Source organism: Fusarium solani (assembly GCF_023522795.1).
Source record: "Fusarium solani strain SB1 chromosome Unknown bctg00000000, whole genome shotgun sequence".
Lineage (NCBI taxonomy): Eukaryota > Fungi > Ascomycota > Sordariomycetes > Hypocreales > Nectriaceae > Fusarium > Fusarium solani.
In genome coordinates, this window is record NW_027072157.1 from 1,148,217 (window position 1) to 1,162,407 (window position 14,191).

The 14,191-nt window shown below is 53.7% G+C and overlaps 7 protein-coding genes across 7 annotated transcripts; 2 read left to right on the forward strand and 5 right to left on the reverse strand.

The window, feature by feature from the left end:
* Positions 1 to 129: 129 nt before the first annotated feature.
* Positions 130 to 752, forward strand: MRS44_000374 (uncharacterized protein; the record flags this gene model as incomplete). The annotated part of the gene is made up of 2 exons (XM_065624010.1): positions 130 to 356; positions 575 to 752. 2 exons carry the CDS (start codon positions 130 to 132, stop codon positions 750 to 752), a joined length of 405 nt encoding a protein of 134 aa, XP_065479739.1.
* A 1,164-nt stretch (positions 753 to 1,916) lies between these two features.
* MRS44_000375 (uncharacterized protein) lies at positions 1,917 to 2,429 on the reverse strand (the record flags this gene model as incomplete). Its single annotated transcript, XM_046276863.2, has 1 exon — positions 1,917 to 2,429. The coding sequence occupies one exon, from the start codon at positions 2,427 to 2,429 to the stop codon at positions 1,917 to 1,919; it is 513 nt and encodes a 170-aa protein (XP_046129500.1).
* A 2,563-nt stretch (positions 2,430 to 4,992) lies between these two features.
* MRS44_000376 (uncharacterized protein) lies at positions 4,993 to 6,774 on the reverse strand (the record flags this gene model as incomplete). Its single annotated transcript, XM_046272328.2, has 1 exon — positions 4,993 to 6,774. One exon carries the CDS (start codon positions 6,772 to 6,774, stop codon positions 4,993 to 4,995), a length of 1,782 nt encoding a protein of 593 aa, XP_046129499.2.
* A 274-nt stretch (positions 6,775 to 7,048) lies between these two features.
* On the reverse strand, positions 7,049 to 7,724 carry MRS44_000377 (uncharacterized protein; the record flags this gene model as incomplete). The annotated part of the gene is made up of 2 exons (XM_065624011.1): positions 7,049 to 7,281; positions 7,703 to 7,724. The coding sequence occupies 2 exons, from the start codon at positions 7,722 to 7,724 to the stop codon at positions 7,049 to 7,051; spliced, it is 255 nt and encodes an 84-aa protein (XP_065479740.1).
* Positions 7,725 to 9,584: 1,860 nt separating this feature from the next.
* On the reverse strand, positions 9,585 to 10,701 carry MRS44_000378 (uncharacterized protein; the record flags this gene model as incomplete). Its single annotated transcript, XM_046276862.2, has 2 exons — positions 9,585 to 10,175; positions 10,225 to 10,701. The coding sequence occupies 2 exons, from the start codon at positions 10,699 to 10,701 to the stop codon at positions 9,585 to 9,587; spliced, it is 1,068 nt and encodes a 355-aa protein (XP_046129498.1).
* Positions 10,702 to 11,281: 580 nt separating this feature from the next.
* Positions 11,282 to 12,340, reverse strand: MRS44_000379 (uncharacterized protein; the record flags this gene model as incomplete). Its single annotated transcript, XM_046276861.2, has 1 exon — positions 11,282 to 12,340. One exon carries the CDS (start codon positions 12,338 to 12,340, stop codon positions 11,282 to 11,284), a length of 1,059 nt encoding a protein of 352 aa, XP_046129497.2.
* A 1,252-nt stretch (positions 12,341 to 13,592) lies between these two features.
* Positions 13,593 to 14,106, forward strand: MRS44_000380 (uncharacterized protein; the record flags this gene model as incomplete). The annotated part of the gene is made up of 2 exons (XM_065624013.1): positions 13,593 to 13,843; positions 13,881 to 14,106. 2 exons carry the CDS (start codon positions 13,593 to 13,595, stop codon positions 14,104 to 14,106), a joined length of 477 nt encoding a protein of 158 aa, XP_065479741.1.
* Positions 14,107 to 14,191: the final 85 nt, after the last annotated feature.

A 14,191-nucleotide genomic window follows, 5' to 3' on the forward strand; every position in this document is an offset into this window, starting at 1 on the left:
CTGCCAACAGGCACCTCTTACACGTCATGAAACAAGGCCCCTGTGTGGCTCCTCAAACGGTTGCGCTAAACTCGGCCGAAGGCCATCTCAGGGCGAATTCTGTGGCGTCGTTGATGGATATTTGTCAAAATGCATGGCTTAAGCCACGGCGATCTTCAGCTTCTTGCTCAACAAGAGGCGGAATGGTTATCAGCAGCTTTCCATCAATGCTGTGGCCCCGTGGGTATCTGGGAGCTGCCAACTGACTGGCTTCGGGCAACATCGTTGTCGAGTTTCTACTATATCACTTGTCTTTGGCCGAGGCTCCGTGAGCACCCTCAATGCCTGGGTTGCATATATGGGAGGTCGATCTGGAGGTGCGTCATCCGCACTGGGCAGGTAGCCGTCGCTTCAAGTGTTGAGGGCTTGGAGAAGGAGTATCCCGCCACTGGGACTGTATCAATCGATCTTTTTCAACTCCCAAAGCCCCCAAAACTTCACTTCTATCATCTCGATCCTATAATTCACCTCATATTCTATAATCCAAACCCCACTATTCTAAGATTGCTCTAATTCAACCTCACCCTTTCCCTAGAACTACCATGGTAGACAAATCGCAATGCCAGACGCACACCCGCACACCCTGGGGCAAACCCGCGCATCTCTACGACCGCCGCATTCGATACCTGTTCATGGGCATCCTCTTCGTCACCTTTCTCGCCGCCGTCGTGGTAGCTGCCCTTGTCGTCATCGATCTCGCAAACGGTCACTAGAAGCAGCCGGAACCTGACCTGTCGAACCTGATGTCTGCCGACTTTCTGGTGTCAAAGGTGTTTCACGGCGATAAAGAGAAACATCCGTATCACCCGCCTTTTCAGATCTGTGGGAATCACCTTCACGACTGCCAGGCGTACTTTAAGCCCGTACGCTTCATCCTTTGGGCCTTGGCTGTGCTTCCTTACTAACATGATGGCCTAGAACTTTTGTTGTCCTCCGCTCCAAGTCTGCCACGAGACAAAATGGTCTCCCTCGGGGGTATACTGTTGCGCTATAACAGACGAGTGCATTGTTTCTGAGGAGCACCCTGCGACATGTCTAGCCAACACGACGCAGTGCGGACGAGAACTCGGTGGTGGATGTTGTCCCGAGGGCACTACATGTTCACCCGACGGGTGTCTACAGCAATTAGACTCGGGAACAGGGCTTCTCGACAGCCTGTTGCTGCCGAGAATGGAAATGGATAAAGAGACGGTGTCTGAGACATTCGACATTGGACAAGACAAGGCGGAAAGCCGCAAGGCGCTCTCGACCGGGTTCAAGTTTGGCGAAGTTGGGATGGTCAAGCTAAGTACAAGCGAAATGCTCCGAATACCGCACATGGGCATGATATTGTCTGTGGGTATGGCCTTGTCATTTGTCGCCTTGTAAATTCATCTGGGCCCTGAGAGTCGTTTGCATAATTTGAGAAGCAAGTTGGTTAGCCTATAACTCGGCATAGCACAAATCCACGATCAATTACGAACAGTAGACATGAGTTTCAATGTGTTTGCTTCTATGTGCAGATCTATATCTGTATATTTGTTGAATATTCCGCCATCGGGAGACGCACGCGTTCCCAGATGCGAAATGTATTGTCATTTACATTTCTGTCATTATTTATCCAGCCATTATCATTAGTCAAGACCACCAACCGGGATGCTCCCATTGCCGCCCAACAGCAACAGACCCGGTCCAAAAATCACCTCATGCCCGTCCACGGGATACATCTCCAGAGTATGAGTCAACATACACGTGGGATCATTCACACAAAAGTAAATGCACCCAAAACCGTCGCGGGGCGTAGCCAGCCCGATAAAACGCCAAACCGGGGGGGTATCATAATATGCATACGAAGTAGAAAAGGGTTCCAAAAAGAAGTAGATGAGGGTTGTTGCCGATTACATCCAGACGGCGAAAAAGAGCATGACGAGGACGAGGGCGATGCTTGTGTAGGCGACGTGCTTCCGTCCCGAAGCTGCATTGCCCTCCTCGCTGGGCTCGGATCGTGAAAAGACGGAGTTGGTATTGTTGCCGATAAAGTCGAGGACGTCGTTGGACGAGGACGCCAAGTCGAGGAGCAGGCTCATGCCGCCGTGCGCAAACGACTTTACATTGACAGAGGCGGCTTCGAGGATGGACGCCTTGAATGCGCCGGGCCCCAGCTTCTGCGTCAGGGCGACCTGTCTCGAGCGGTCTTGTGCGTGAACGAGGCGCTCATGAGGAGGTAATTGGGATGCCACGCCTAGAAGGGGACTGTTAGCTTGGGGGAAAGCTCGATGACGCGGACTTGCGCAAAGAGACGTACCATGTGTCGCGAGCTGCGACGTGCCAGAAAGGTGGACAGAATCAGCTGTCAAAGCTATAGACACCAATACCCATAGCATAACCAAGAGTGAAGTCGGCGAACGCATCGTGATGCAAAGCGATGAAAGGAGCTTCCTCTCTCTTTCCTTCCTTTTGGCGAAAAAATGTTTAGATATAAGCGAATGGGCGAGTAATGGCAAGCCAAGATACGAGTTGAAGCTCTTGCGCGTCGTTGTCGTCGTCGTGAGGTCGAAGCAGCCACCAGCAATTAACTTTGCCCCTCCAAATCCGGACCAGTAGGTAGCGACAGCAAAACAAAAAGAGAGTTTTTTTTTCCCGAAGGTTGTAGCGATGATCAGGAAAAGACTGTGAGGGTCCGAAAAATCCAAAATTCCTTCCAAGGCTCCAGCCCTTTCCACCACTCCTTAAACAAACAAATGACGATGGGGCCGCCCGTTCGAGGAGGGAGCTGAAGAATTCAGAGCAAAGGGGATTGGACGGGTTTTCGGGGCCACGCGTACGGGTGTGGTGTGTGTCTCGATCGTGGGGGCAGAAGCTTGGTCGAATGTCTTTCAGGCTTTCCTTTTCTTGTTGTTCCAGACGGTAAACGATTGATTGATGGAATGAAGCGTCGTCCCAATGTAAATAACAAAAAAACACCACTGTCCTGAGGATCTTGTTGGGAAACTGGGTCGTGGTCCCTTATTAAAAAAAGAAGGTCGCAGGTAAAAGAAAACAAGGCAAGGCAAGGCAAGGTAAAGCTCCTTAACCTTGCCTTGACCCTTGAGCTCATTTTTCCCGCTATTGCTGCACATCGTCGATGGTGGAGTGTGTGCGTTACGACGCTATTGGCTGTGCCAACCCTCCAACTTGGTGCTGGCAGAGTCTCACTAAAATAGAGCGTTGGCGCTAGAAAGGGTAAAGGGGGTGGGAAAAAGGCCCGCATCGACCATTGAGAGAGCCATTTTCTCTGCTTTGCTGGAGCCTTGCTCAGCTCATTATCATCCTGCTTTTCTCAGCCTGGGCAAAAAAAAAAAAAAAAAGAGGAGGAGTGTGAGATCTCTGTTCTCCGCGTCTGGGCAGCCTTGCAGGGGCTGAAGCAAGGCAGGGCTAAGATGCAACCTGCTGACGACACTGGTTCCCATACCTCCTACTTTCTAGAAGGAAGGAGGGGGAGAAAATCGTCTCATGAGGGCCTCTCTCGGCCTTTTCTCAAATGGGGGCAAGGCTGGCCCAGAAAATTTCAGCCTCAGGAGGCGGCCGGTGGGATAAACGACTCATGTGCAAAGCAAAGACATTCGTCCATTTATTTCTCAACAAAGCACAGGCTCTTTTCGCCACTCAATAGTTAGCCCCTGAGCCATCCATCCAAAGACTCTAGAAGGAAAAATGAAGAAAAATCGCCAAAGCCAACAGAGAGTTGCCCCGCGATTACCGCGCGTCCCTTCTCTTTCAAGTCACAGCCTCTCCACCAAAGATGGATCCTGATCCTGATCCTGCTTTCTCTCCCTCAGCTGCCTCCCATGCTCCCCCTCCCTCCCCCACACTCGCTCACTTTTCTCGGCGTCGATGACGTACGCCTCTCGGGAAAAGATAACGGGACGAGGCTTATTGGAGAGTAAGAACTCTACCGTAGAACCGATTGGTTCATCTTGCCCACGCGCCTCTGGCTCAGAGATATGGACATTGATCTCGATACAGTTGACAGCCAGAGCAAGAACCTTCAGATCAAGCTTGACATGTATCAAGGGACTCAATGACAGGGAACGCCAGGCTTGGCTAAACGGGCTTGTCCCGGGATCACGAAAAAACATGGAAGCCACCCCATCCATGCCCCCCTCCCCCCAGTGTGAAACGCTTCCTTTGCAAAGTCGGCATCGGCCGAGCTGCATCCACCTGCAAACTGGACCTTGTTGATCTTTTCCCCATGTCATGTCGCAATGCCTATGTCATGCGTGATATAAAAAAAGGATCGATCCTGTTTAGGCACACCAGTTACAACATCGTCACCCAGCACGGGAAAAGCCTCACGAATGATGGCCTCTCCCGTGTTTCACATCCACGCCCACATCTGCAGCAGCATTGCCATTGCCCAAAAAGGACCAACGCTCAAGAGCCCATGCCCATGCCTCACGTGGAAGTGCCCTCCAATCATAAGAATGCCAAATGTAAATTGCATGCCAAATGTCTCAAGCTCATGAATCGTAGTGCCTTATCCAATCCCCACTTTCTTTCATTGTCTCGGCCTTTTCTAGGCTCATGCTCTTTTTATATCCTACAATATCATCTTCCTTTTTCGTAAATATATGCTTCATCTACCCTGTCTTCAAGGCTGACACCATGGTAGAGATTCAATGTGTGTGTGGGATCCGCGCCTTGCTGATGATTCAGATGCAAGTCCGCCTCGCATCCCAAGCCCCTCTCATGTGTCAGATATATGAAGCACAATTTGACACTGCCAGGGTTGAGCTTACTCCAGGCAGACCGACGACGAGCCGTCACGTTTCAGATCAGCGGGAGTACGTATCTTGGGTAATAGCTCGAGTAGTAGCCCCAACCCCAGTAAATGAGTTCGCTCCAAAGGAATCGCTCATCGTAATAAGATTAATAAAATGTTTGATGACAACGCAGCCAACGCGTCCTCGTATTCAACTCACGCTCGGAAGCTTCTTATGGACCTGCCGCATAGAGCTGACCCTGAGCATTGGTCATTCGCGACCATGTGCCCTGCGGCATCATCTGCGGTGGACTTGGATGCCCAGTCATGTAGAGACCGTCCACTTCGGCTTCGCTGCTGGTCGTCGTGCGGCTACCCTGTGAGTACTCGCCACTGCTGCTATTCCGGCTGTGCTGGTATGTCCGCATCGTACCGTGATCGACGCTGGCTTGATACTGCGACCGACCCATCACACTGCCAACATTGGATTGGATCTGTAGTCCGCCAAACGAGGTCTCAAGGTCCTGCGAGTATTGGTGCACACAATGCGGCTCCGAGATGGCGCAGACCTCTGTCATGATCTGGTAGATGCGTTGCTGTACCTCAATGGCAGGAGGTCGGTCATATGGGTTGGCCGACAACATACCCGTGACAACATGTAGTATGGGAGTGACTCCTCGGAAGAAGTTTGAGTCATCCTTGCCTGGCGATGCTTTCCGAGAGGCGTCTTTGGCGAGACCCGACATCCATGCTTCTACTTGGCCCAGGTTCTTGTGGAAAGACGTGTCCAATACCGCACCGCCTCGCCCAGCCGTCTTGTGTTTCGCAGACCGGAAAGCCGCGAACTTGCTTGATGACTTTTTGACCAGCAGTGATAGAATTTCTAGTATGATGCATCCTAGTGAGAATATGTCGGCCTGCTGGGCACTGAGATGCGCGTTTGAGGCTAGAAACATTGCTGTGGACGAGTTGGAGTTGTAGTGCTGCATCATGCTAAAGTGACTGTCCTCGGGAGGCGTGAATCGGTTTGGCGGACTCGACGCGCCGGCAGGCCGTGCCCATTGCTCTGGTGCTGCATAGTCATACCATTCTCGATCGAAAGATGACTTATCCGTGTGAAGAATAACAGCGTCGGGGGTTAGTCGAGTGGAGTCGGAGAAGAAGATGTGGTTCTGGTTGGTGAAGAAGATGGTTGATGGTTTGATGTAGCCGTGCGATCGATTCTTGCTGTGGAGATAGCAGAGCGTGTCGACTAGGCACAGAATCCAGTTCATTAGGAGCTCCCTACGGCGTGTCTTTGCCAGGTGCTTGAACTGGGATGGTATCGTCGCCAGAAACGACTTGAGCGTGAGGTCGCTCGGCGGCGAGAAGAGAACGTATCCGAATCCATTGTGAGTGTAAGACGCCCAGTACGAGACCATGTGCTCGTTCTGCAGTCCCTTGATTCCTTGGATGGCGTCTAGAAACTCGGATATCGGTATGGCGCCAGGCCCTGCGCCCAGGGAATATCGCCGGCGACAAAAGAACGCCCCCGAAACATTGGGGAGCTTCACCTTGTCGATGGCATGGGACTTGTGAGTGGCCAGGGGAGATCGCTCAACAACATCGAGGGGCACAACCTCGTGGTCGCCATACACGAGGTGGCTCCCGCGCTGCAGAGGCTTGAGGAGGTAATGGAATTGACGCTGGTAGAACTTCTTTTCGACCTTTTCGTCACGGACTGCAGTCAGCGCGAGTCGGTCCACGTCCTCGAGGGCAATGGGAAGCTCGGCGTCGTCCCAACCATCGTCAATAACTCCAAAGATCTGATCAGGCACGCCGAGGTCGACTAGGATGAGGAACATGCGGGGGGCATCGTTCCGGATGCTCTCCCAGTAGGTGCGCTCGGTGAGGTCCTCGCCGCCAAAGGCGACGGGACGGTCTAGGCGCTCAATCTCATCCGGGAGAAGCTGGCTCAGGACGAAGGGCCGGGTGACGGTGGCTTCGATGCGAGAGTCGACCCACCACTGTGGCATTGTCGACTTGGCGGACTATATGGGGGGAGGTGAAGGATAAGGAGATGACCCCTCTAGGTGTACGATGCTGCGTCGCCTAGACCTGCATCTGTAGCTGGAGGGTTAGATCGCTGAACGTGGGCAATGCGGCAGCTGAGGCTGGGTCTACCGTATGTCGGTGCTCTTTTGAAACTCGCAGCGGCGGGGTTGATGGAAGCGCAGTCAAGGTCCGTCTGACTCTTGGATAACACCGTCTTGGACGAGAAATCAAAGGTTTACTACCGTAGCTGTTTGCTCAGGGGACATGGACGACTTTCATATGATGGATGCATGCAGTAGTAGTAGCAGCAGCAGCAGCAGCAGCAGCAACAACAACGGCAGCCGTGGAGAAGGTGACAGTGGATGGCGTCCAGGGTTCGGGGGCTCGCCTCATGGCTCGTGGCATGTGGATGGCATGGACATGGCTTGGGCCAGGATCCGTCAGAATGGAGGCGAGGGAGACGGACAGGTCGGGGTCGGGATCGGGTGCTGCAGATGCAGAGTAAAAGGCGAATGGAGCAAGCAAGCAAGCGAAAGCGCACGAGTTAGAGGCTTATCTCGTTCAAGAGCGGAAAGCAAAACTGGAACTGGGGGGTGTGTGAGGTTGCCCGCGCGGTGGCTGCGGGCTGTCGTGACGGCGTGATTGGCGAGGAGGGGCAGAGAGACAGGCCGGCGGGCGCAGATAAGAAGGGTTGAGAGTGACTCTGAAATGGGAACCGAGAGGAGAGGAACAAAACGTGAGTGAGACGATGGGATGGGATCCGATTTCGAGAGGGGCCTGGGCCTGACTCGAGGCGATTCGCTCGCAGGTTAAAAGTCGTCAACTGCCCATTCCCGCTTTGTAGCTAGAGCGGGCGTTTTTATGTCGCAAAGGATGGAACCAGCGGGCGTATCGTAGCGCGTTTATTACCGGGAGGTACCGCTCCGTTCATTGCTTGCTTGCAGCCCTTGCAGGGGCGTTTTGAATATCCGTAATGTCGCGTGCTCTTGAAAGTCTCGTTCCTTGGCTTGCGTCTCTCTCGAGGCTGTCTAGATGTCGTCGACTCCGACTGTTGGCGTCGCTTCCATCGATTGGCATCACCACTTTAGCTTCCGCCATTGGGTGTTTGCGATCCCGGAGAGAGCCCCTCCCCTCGTCAATGTCGGCGGATTCAAGGTGCAGGTTTGCGGGCGTAGAAGGCGCCCCAAGTGACATTTTATCCATTCGAGCCCTTGACGGTTTCCCCCCCGCCATCTTTCATCACTGGCAGGGGTCCATGTTTGACCTCCCCACCCCAGTCCGAACTTGAAGCTCGCTCTTTAAACATCCATTCCCGGGCACGAACTTCCAAAAGGCTCTTTGTCTCCATTTGCGGCTCGGTGCAGTTCATAACGGGCGCAGTAGCGTCTGCTAATGCCTTTGCTGGATGAACCATCTTGCCGGTGTTCCGAACGGAAGCATCACCAAATGGATGTCCTAGAGGGGCTGCTAGCTGCTGCTTAACCTACCCTTACCTCCTCCACCCTCACCACATGGTGTCTCGTTCAACTGCTTCAAACCATGCAAATTGGACTCCACGTGTAAGACCAGCGCAGGTATTCTTCCCTTGCTTATCCGTATGGTACTGTAGCTTTGTAATCCGCTCCCATTAGCACAAGCAAGGGGAGGAGACCAGACGAACTCGTGGCTTGAAGCCATACGGGGTCATGTCGTTCCACGGATCTTCTTGAAGCTCAAGTTCGCGGTTCTTTTAACTCTATCCCTAACCTTCCCAAGCCTGTCACTCTCTGTTCAGCCTCCAGTGACGTTGACGTCTGCAGAGTCCCCATGCCTTGGCACACCCACGGACCTCCTTTGATCGCGGCTCTCGTTTTACTCCCCACGGACGACTCAGACTCCCTGCAGCCCAACGGCCGTTCTGTATACCCTCGAGCGCCCGCAACTGCTGCAGATGCCTCCTCCCATGGCTCAAAGCGTGACCTCTTCCTGTCCGATCCCGCCCAGGATCACGCTTCCCCGAGCCAGTCACGGCATTAACAGAGGGGCAGCTTTCGTCACACCACATGCTTTTTCTCAAAAGCCCAGTTGCACAACGCAGGCGTCGTGTGGTCTCGGACCAGGTTCAACGGTTCTTTGGCTTGACTATGTGGCACCAGTTGTCGTAGGGCGCGGTGTGTGTGTGTGTTGCAAGCCACGTTACACAGAGGCTCCGGCTAGGGCAGCATCTAGGCAACTCGTTGTTTTACCTTAATGAGTAGTTTTCGAGTCTTGCCGTAACAAGTAGTTGGATAGGTAAAAGCTCGACACCATCTCGCCGTCGTTGTCTTTCTAGCGGAAGATAGGGAAAGTTCTTTCGTCATACTACTTAGTAGTTCTTTGTTTGCTGTGCGGAACGGTTCTCTGACAAACCAGGAACCAACTCACCCCTGAAAAATGGCCTGTTCTATCAGTCGGGCCATGGGGAAACTCTCGAAGCAATCCGCTTTTAGTAGAATACGACATCGGATTCTAATCATCACCTTGTATTCCAAGGTTCAGTCCGAATGGCTGACTACCTTGTCGATGGAGACTCCAGGAAGGCACTGGCCAGGCAATACACAACCCCTGAACGTCAATTACCCATCACGATCTGTCTTAATGTGGATATCTACAAGTACATGGACTTAAACGAAGCTGATCCAGCAAATGCCACGTCTTTGGCCTTGCAACAGCCTTGTAGGGTCTAATACATTATCATTTCTATTCCGTGTATCCGTATCCCTCTCTGTCCCCTGCTCCTTTGTCGTCACAGATCCCGGCGCCAGCGCCGATTTCACTCCAGCTTCTGACCACGTCTTCCAACAAACGTCTTCATGCCACTGTCAACGCCTGCTACCCACCGCGCAATGACCTGCACTCCCACGGGCAGCACGTTGAACCAGTCGATCCATCTGGCGTAGAAGGGCATTCCAACGGTTGCGCCCCTTCCGTTGTCAATGGCCGCAATGATCTCCTTGGTGACGTCGACGGGTTCAACGACGGGCGCAATAAACGAGTTGGGGGTCTGAACACCGTAGAAGAGAGGCGTGCTCAACTGGCCGGGCGTCACGAGCACGGTACGGATCTCCGGGTGGCTTTCGCGCAGCTCGGCCGTCAGTGATCGGTGCATCGCCGTGATTCCCGCCTTTGCGGCCGCATAGTCTGTCAGTTGCGCGGCGCCCACGGTGCCAATGACGGATGAGATGTTGACGATTGTGCCACCGTTTCCGCCCCGAATGATGGCAGGCAGGAAGGCCTTGAGGCAGTAGAAAGGTCCAAGGAGGTTAGTGGTGAGGCTCTGGTCAATCTCGTCCAGTGACAGGTCCAGAAGAGTCTTTCCAACCACAATGGCAGCGTTGTTGATGAGCACAGTTGGCGTGCCGAGCTAAAGTCCGATTAGCAATGCATTGGACATATCGAGGCCTTCAACTTACATCCTTCTCGATTTCGAGGGCAACCTTGGCAACCTGCTCCTTGTCTCCAACATCACACTTGTAGTACGTAACACCCCTCGCCTCAGTGTTCTCCATCTCATTCACATCCAGCACAGCCACCGTCGCGCCGCGCATACCGTACACCTCAGCAACCAGCAGACCAAGCCCGCTGGCTCCACCGGTAATGACGATAACCTCCTCACTCAAGTCTACCTCCCTGGGGATGCCATGGGCGATGCGCTGGTTGATGATGTTGGCCATCCAGCAGAGGGTGATGAAGGTGGCCCATGCGATGGAGGCGATCATGGGCGGGGCATCCCACTTGACCGTCTGGGCGCGGAAGCAGAGAGGGATAATCCAGCAGATAAAGGGATGAAGGAATGTCGTGTTGAGGACCTTGAGGATGAGGTCAATCGACATGGGCGCAAACCATGATTCGCGCTGGGGAGGGCGCGGGTACTGAGCGTTGCCTGGCATGATGAGATGAGGCGACGTGAGTCGTGGCACGTCGGATGAGAGATGCTAAGTGAGGGAGGTATTACAAAGACACAAAGTACACCAGATCTGTGCAAAAGTGAGTGTGAAGGAGTTAAAAAGGGTCTCCCTGTCCAGAAGGAAAAAGGCCAAGATGTGAGACGAGGTTGGAGTTTGACTGCGTGTTAGCATGTGGCACTGAAACCGCCTGCGTCTCTAAGCGCGGAGCTCCGAGCACCCCCTGTCGTGTCGCCGCCCTGAGCCCACTTCAACCAAGAGCCTCCAAGCTGACAAGGAGGTAAATTCAACAACATCCGATGAATTGAATGCTGGGCGCTTGGATCGATATTGAGGACCTATCAAGTATGAAGGCGTCCTTCTGACTACAGCCAGTGCCCAGCTGCTCCCTGGAATATGACGAGTGGTTACGCGCATCCACAATGTCCAGACAACGGATGAAAACCATCTCAACTTTTTTATTGTACAACATTGGTAGATAGTAGGGTTAGTTTACAACTATGTTACAGAACCAGCGCCGGTCTATATGCAAAGGCTGGAAATCATGGTACTCATACACACATGTTCATGATCTACCCCTCCCGGTTCGAGGTCGATAGCCTCTATGAACCTCTCGATCGTCCTGCTCCTCATTCTCTCGGTTGCGCTGAATAGCATCTTGCCTCCAGGCGTGATAGCTGGGATCTCGTGCAACACCCTCTCGGCGCCATTTCTGGGGCGGCTTGATGCCAAGGGCTGCCTTCTGCTCCCAGACATCCTTGCCACGGCGGAACCAGCGCTCCTGTCGCGATTCATCCTCCTTGACAGAGGGCTGCCACTTGCTCCTGAGGATTCGGCGGATCGCCTCGGGCGATACTTCAAACTTTGTCGCCAGGGCGGCCGTCGTGTAGACGTCGGGAAACTGGGCGTTCAACGCCCGGATACCGGCTAGCGCATCTGGGGAGAGACGCTTCCTCGGACGCCATCCCTCAGGGAATTTTTCCTTCAGAGCCGCCTTCTGGGCCTTCCACATATCCACCTTTGACTGCGGTTCGCCTGGTGGAGGTCCCTTGGGTTGCTCGGGTCGCTCAGGTCGCTCAGGTCGCTCAACAGAGGCACCCTTGAATTCTCTCCTATGCGGGCTGCTTGTTTCCCTCTTCACATTTTTGCTCCATTTTGCACCGTAAGAATCGACCTTCTTACGAGGCTGGTATTTGGGCGTTGCTGGCGTGGGCAAGGACTCCGACGAGTCTGGTGTTTCGGTTGGATGCTCGGGCTGGGGAGCCTCGCTGCTCACGGCGGGAGATTCCTCCTTCGGAGAGGAATTGGTATCCGAATCTGAGCTGGCCAGAGCAAAACTTGCACTGGAAGTATCCTGGCCTAGCTGCTTTGACACATGAATGGACCGAGCTTGTCGCGACAAGACAAAGTGATTCTGATAGAGGGTAGGTCGTGTAGCGGACGCGGGAAGGCGGATGAAGGAGGGCGAGGCTTCAAGCTTGTGAACTTGAGATAGACCTTGGACAAAGATCCTCAAGGGCGTGACACGGCATGTGCAGCCCATCATGACAGGCGGTGCCGGAGCGTGATCGAGACGGCAGCAAAAAAAGTCGGACCAAATCTGGAAAAGAGCACAAGACTCCATCATGAGCGAGCAAGGGTCTGACGGTGGGGCAGATCAGTCAATTGGAGCTAGTCTCATTGTGGAATCTCGGAATGAAGTAGCTCCGTTGTCCGGTGCCAAGCATGAGCAGCAACCAACTTGCATGTGAAGGGGGAATCTAGGTCTCATTGATTTGTCCACCCGTTATGCCGGTGCAGACGCAAGACCACCGTTCGTCAAGCAGTGAGACGGAAATGCAAGCCTTCCGTGCTTCCGCGAACCCTGCCCGTATTCGGTCTGCGTTTCAAGATACGACAGACCCGGCATAAGGGCTCCAACTTCAGCCATGGCACGCATGTCGGAATGCCTTCCTTTGCTTCTTCAACCTTGGATTGTGATGCATCACCTCTATTCGTGGAGTTGACCCGTCCAAGGACGAGGCATTGACAACTCTCACTGGCCTCTAGGATGCTCCTCAATGCAGTTGCAGGAGACCAACTGGCCGGCCCGCCATGGATCCTCAGAGTTGGGTGGTGTCATCTCCACGCAACTAGTCGTTGAGGCATGGATGCAAATGCAGCTGCAAGAAGGAAATAACTTGGCAGGTACATGGTTTATCCCGCACTCCAGTGGCCAGTTCCCGTTGCTTTTCTTGGGTCCTTTGGCGAGGGCTTGCAGTCTCTGGACCAACAACAATTGCAACCTCGACCGGACTAACACAACCCCTTCTGAAATCCATGGACAATATCATGGGCGTCATTATCACCCAGGAGAGTCATCGATCTTCTACGCTATTCGGAGATCTACTCCGGGCACACTAACGGGCAGCCACCCGTGTCAATCGATCACCGTTAGTTCGCCCCGCAAACAGGTCCCTGCCCGAACCAAGAGGGAGGGAAACTGTCACTGGCTTATCCTTGGAGGGCTTGTTGGGGAGCTTCGCTTAAACAACCCGTTTATCCATGCCAACCACGTCAAGATGCTTGAACAAGATCAGGTCAAATCATCCCTGTCCCGGGGCAATTTCAAATGTCAACCTGCGGTGCCGCTCCGAGGACAAGGTCCACTTCAAATGCTGCGCGGCCTGTTGTGTCAACTTGTGTGGACGTCTATGGGCCCAGGAGGGACTGTCTAGTTTATGCTGCAGCGGAATGACTGACGAGGCGGGCTTGGGAACTCTGCGCTGAATGGCTACCTTTCCTCTGAACGCACGTCTGAATCAAACAATGTCATCCATGCGCCCGGAGAGGGTCTTGTTTCTGCCAGTTCCCTCGCGGGAACAGAGGTGGACTCGATGGGGACTCTTGTCGCCGCCCTAATGCATCTGGTTGGCCCAGACTCGGACTCTTCGACTTCACAAGAAGGTGGGAGCACCGTCTTGGTTGCGGCATGTCTCTCCCGGAACTACGGCTGGCCTATAGGAGCTCTTCCTGACAACCTAGCACGAGGGGATGCCGCTGTCTCGGGTCTCTCCTTAGCCCGAAGGACCTTGGCTGTTACTTCAGATCCTGATAGGCATTGCCGGCTCCTGGCTTCTGAACTCCGGTCTGTCTCGTCATGGCCGGCTCCTGTTCTTCTATAGCCGAGCTTCCATGCCTATTCCTGGCCTCCCTCGCATTGCAACCTCTCCACTCGCCTGCCATTTCGCCCTCGCTGTCCAGTGGGGATTGATTCAGTCGTTGTCCACCAGCTCCATCGAGAACATGCAGACCGACGGAAGCCAGGATGTTGAGGTTTTTGACGGTGATCCCGGCCCATCCAAGGGGTGGTCAGACCGCGACAAGTGTCCGCCGTCATGTACCGAGTAGTCCTCGTCATCAGTTTGTGAAGATTCCCGGGTGTTGGTTCTGGGGGTTTAAAGTCTGTCAAGTCCCTTCCTGTTGGATTCTCTCC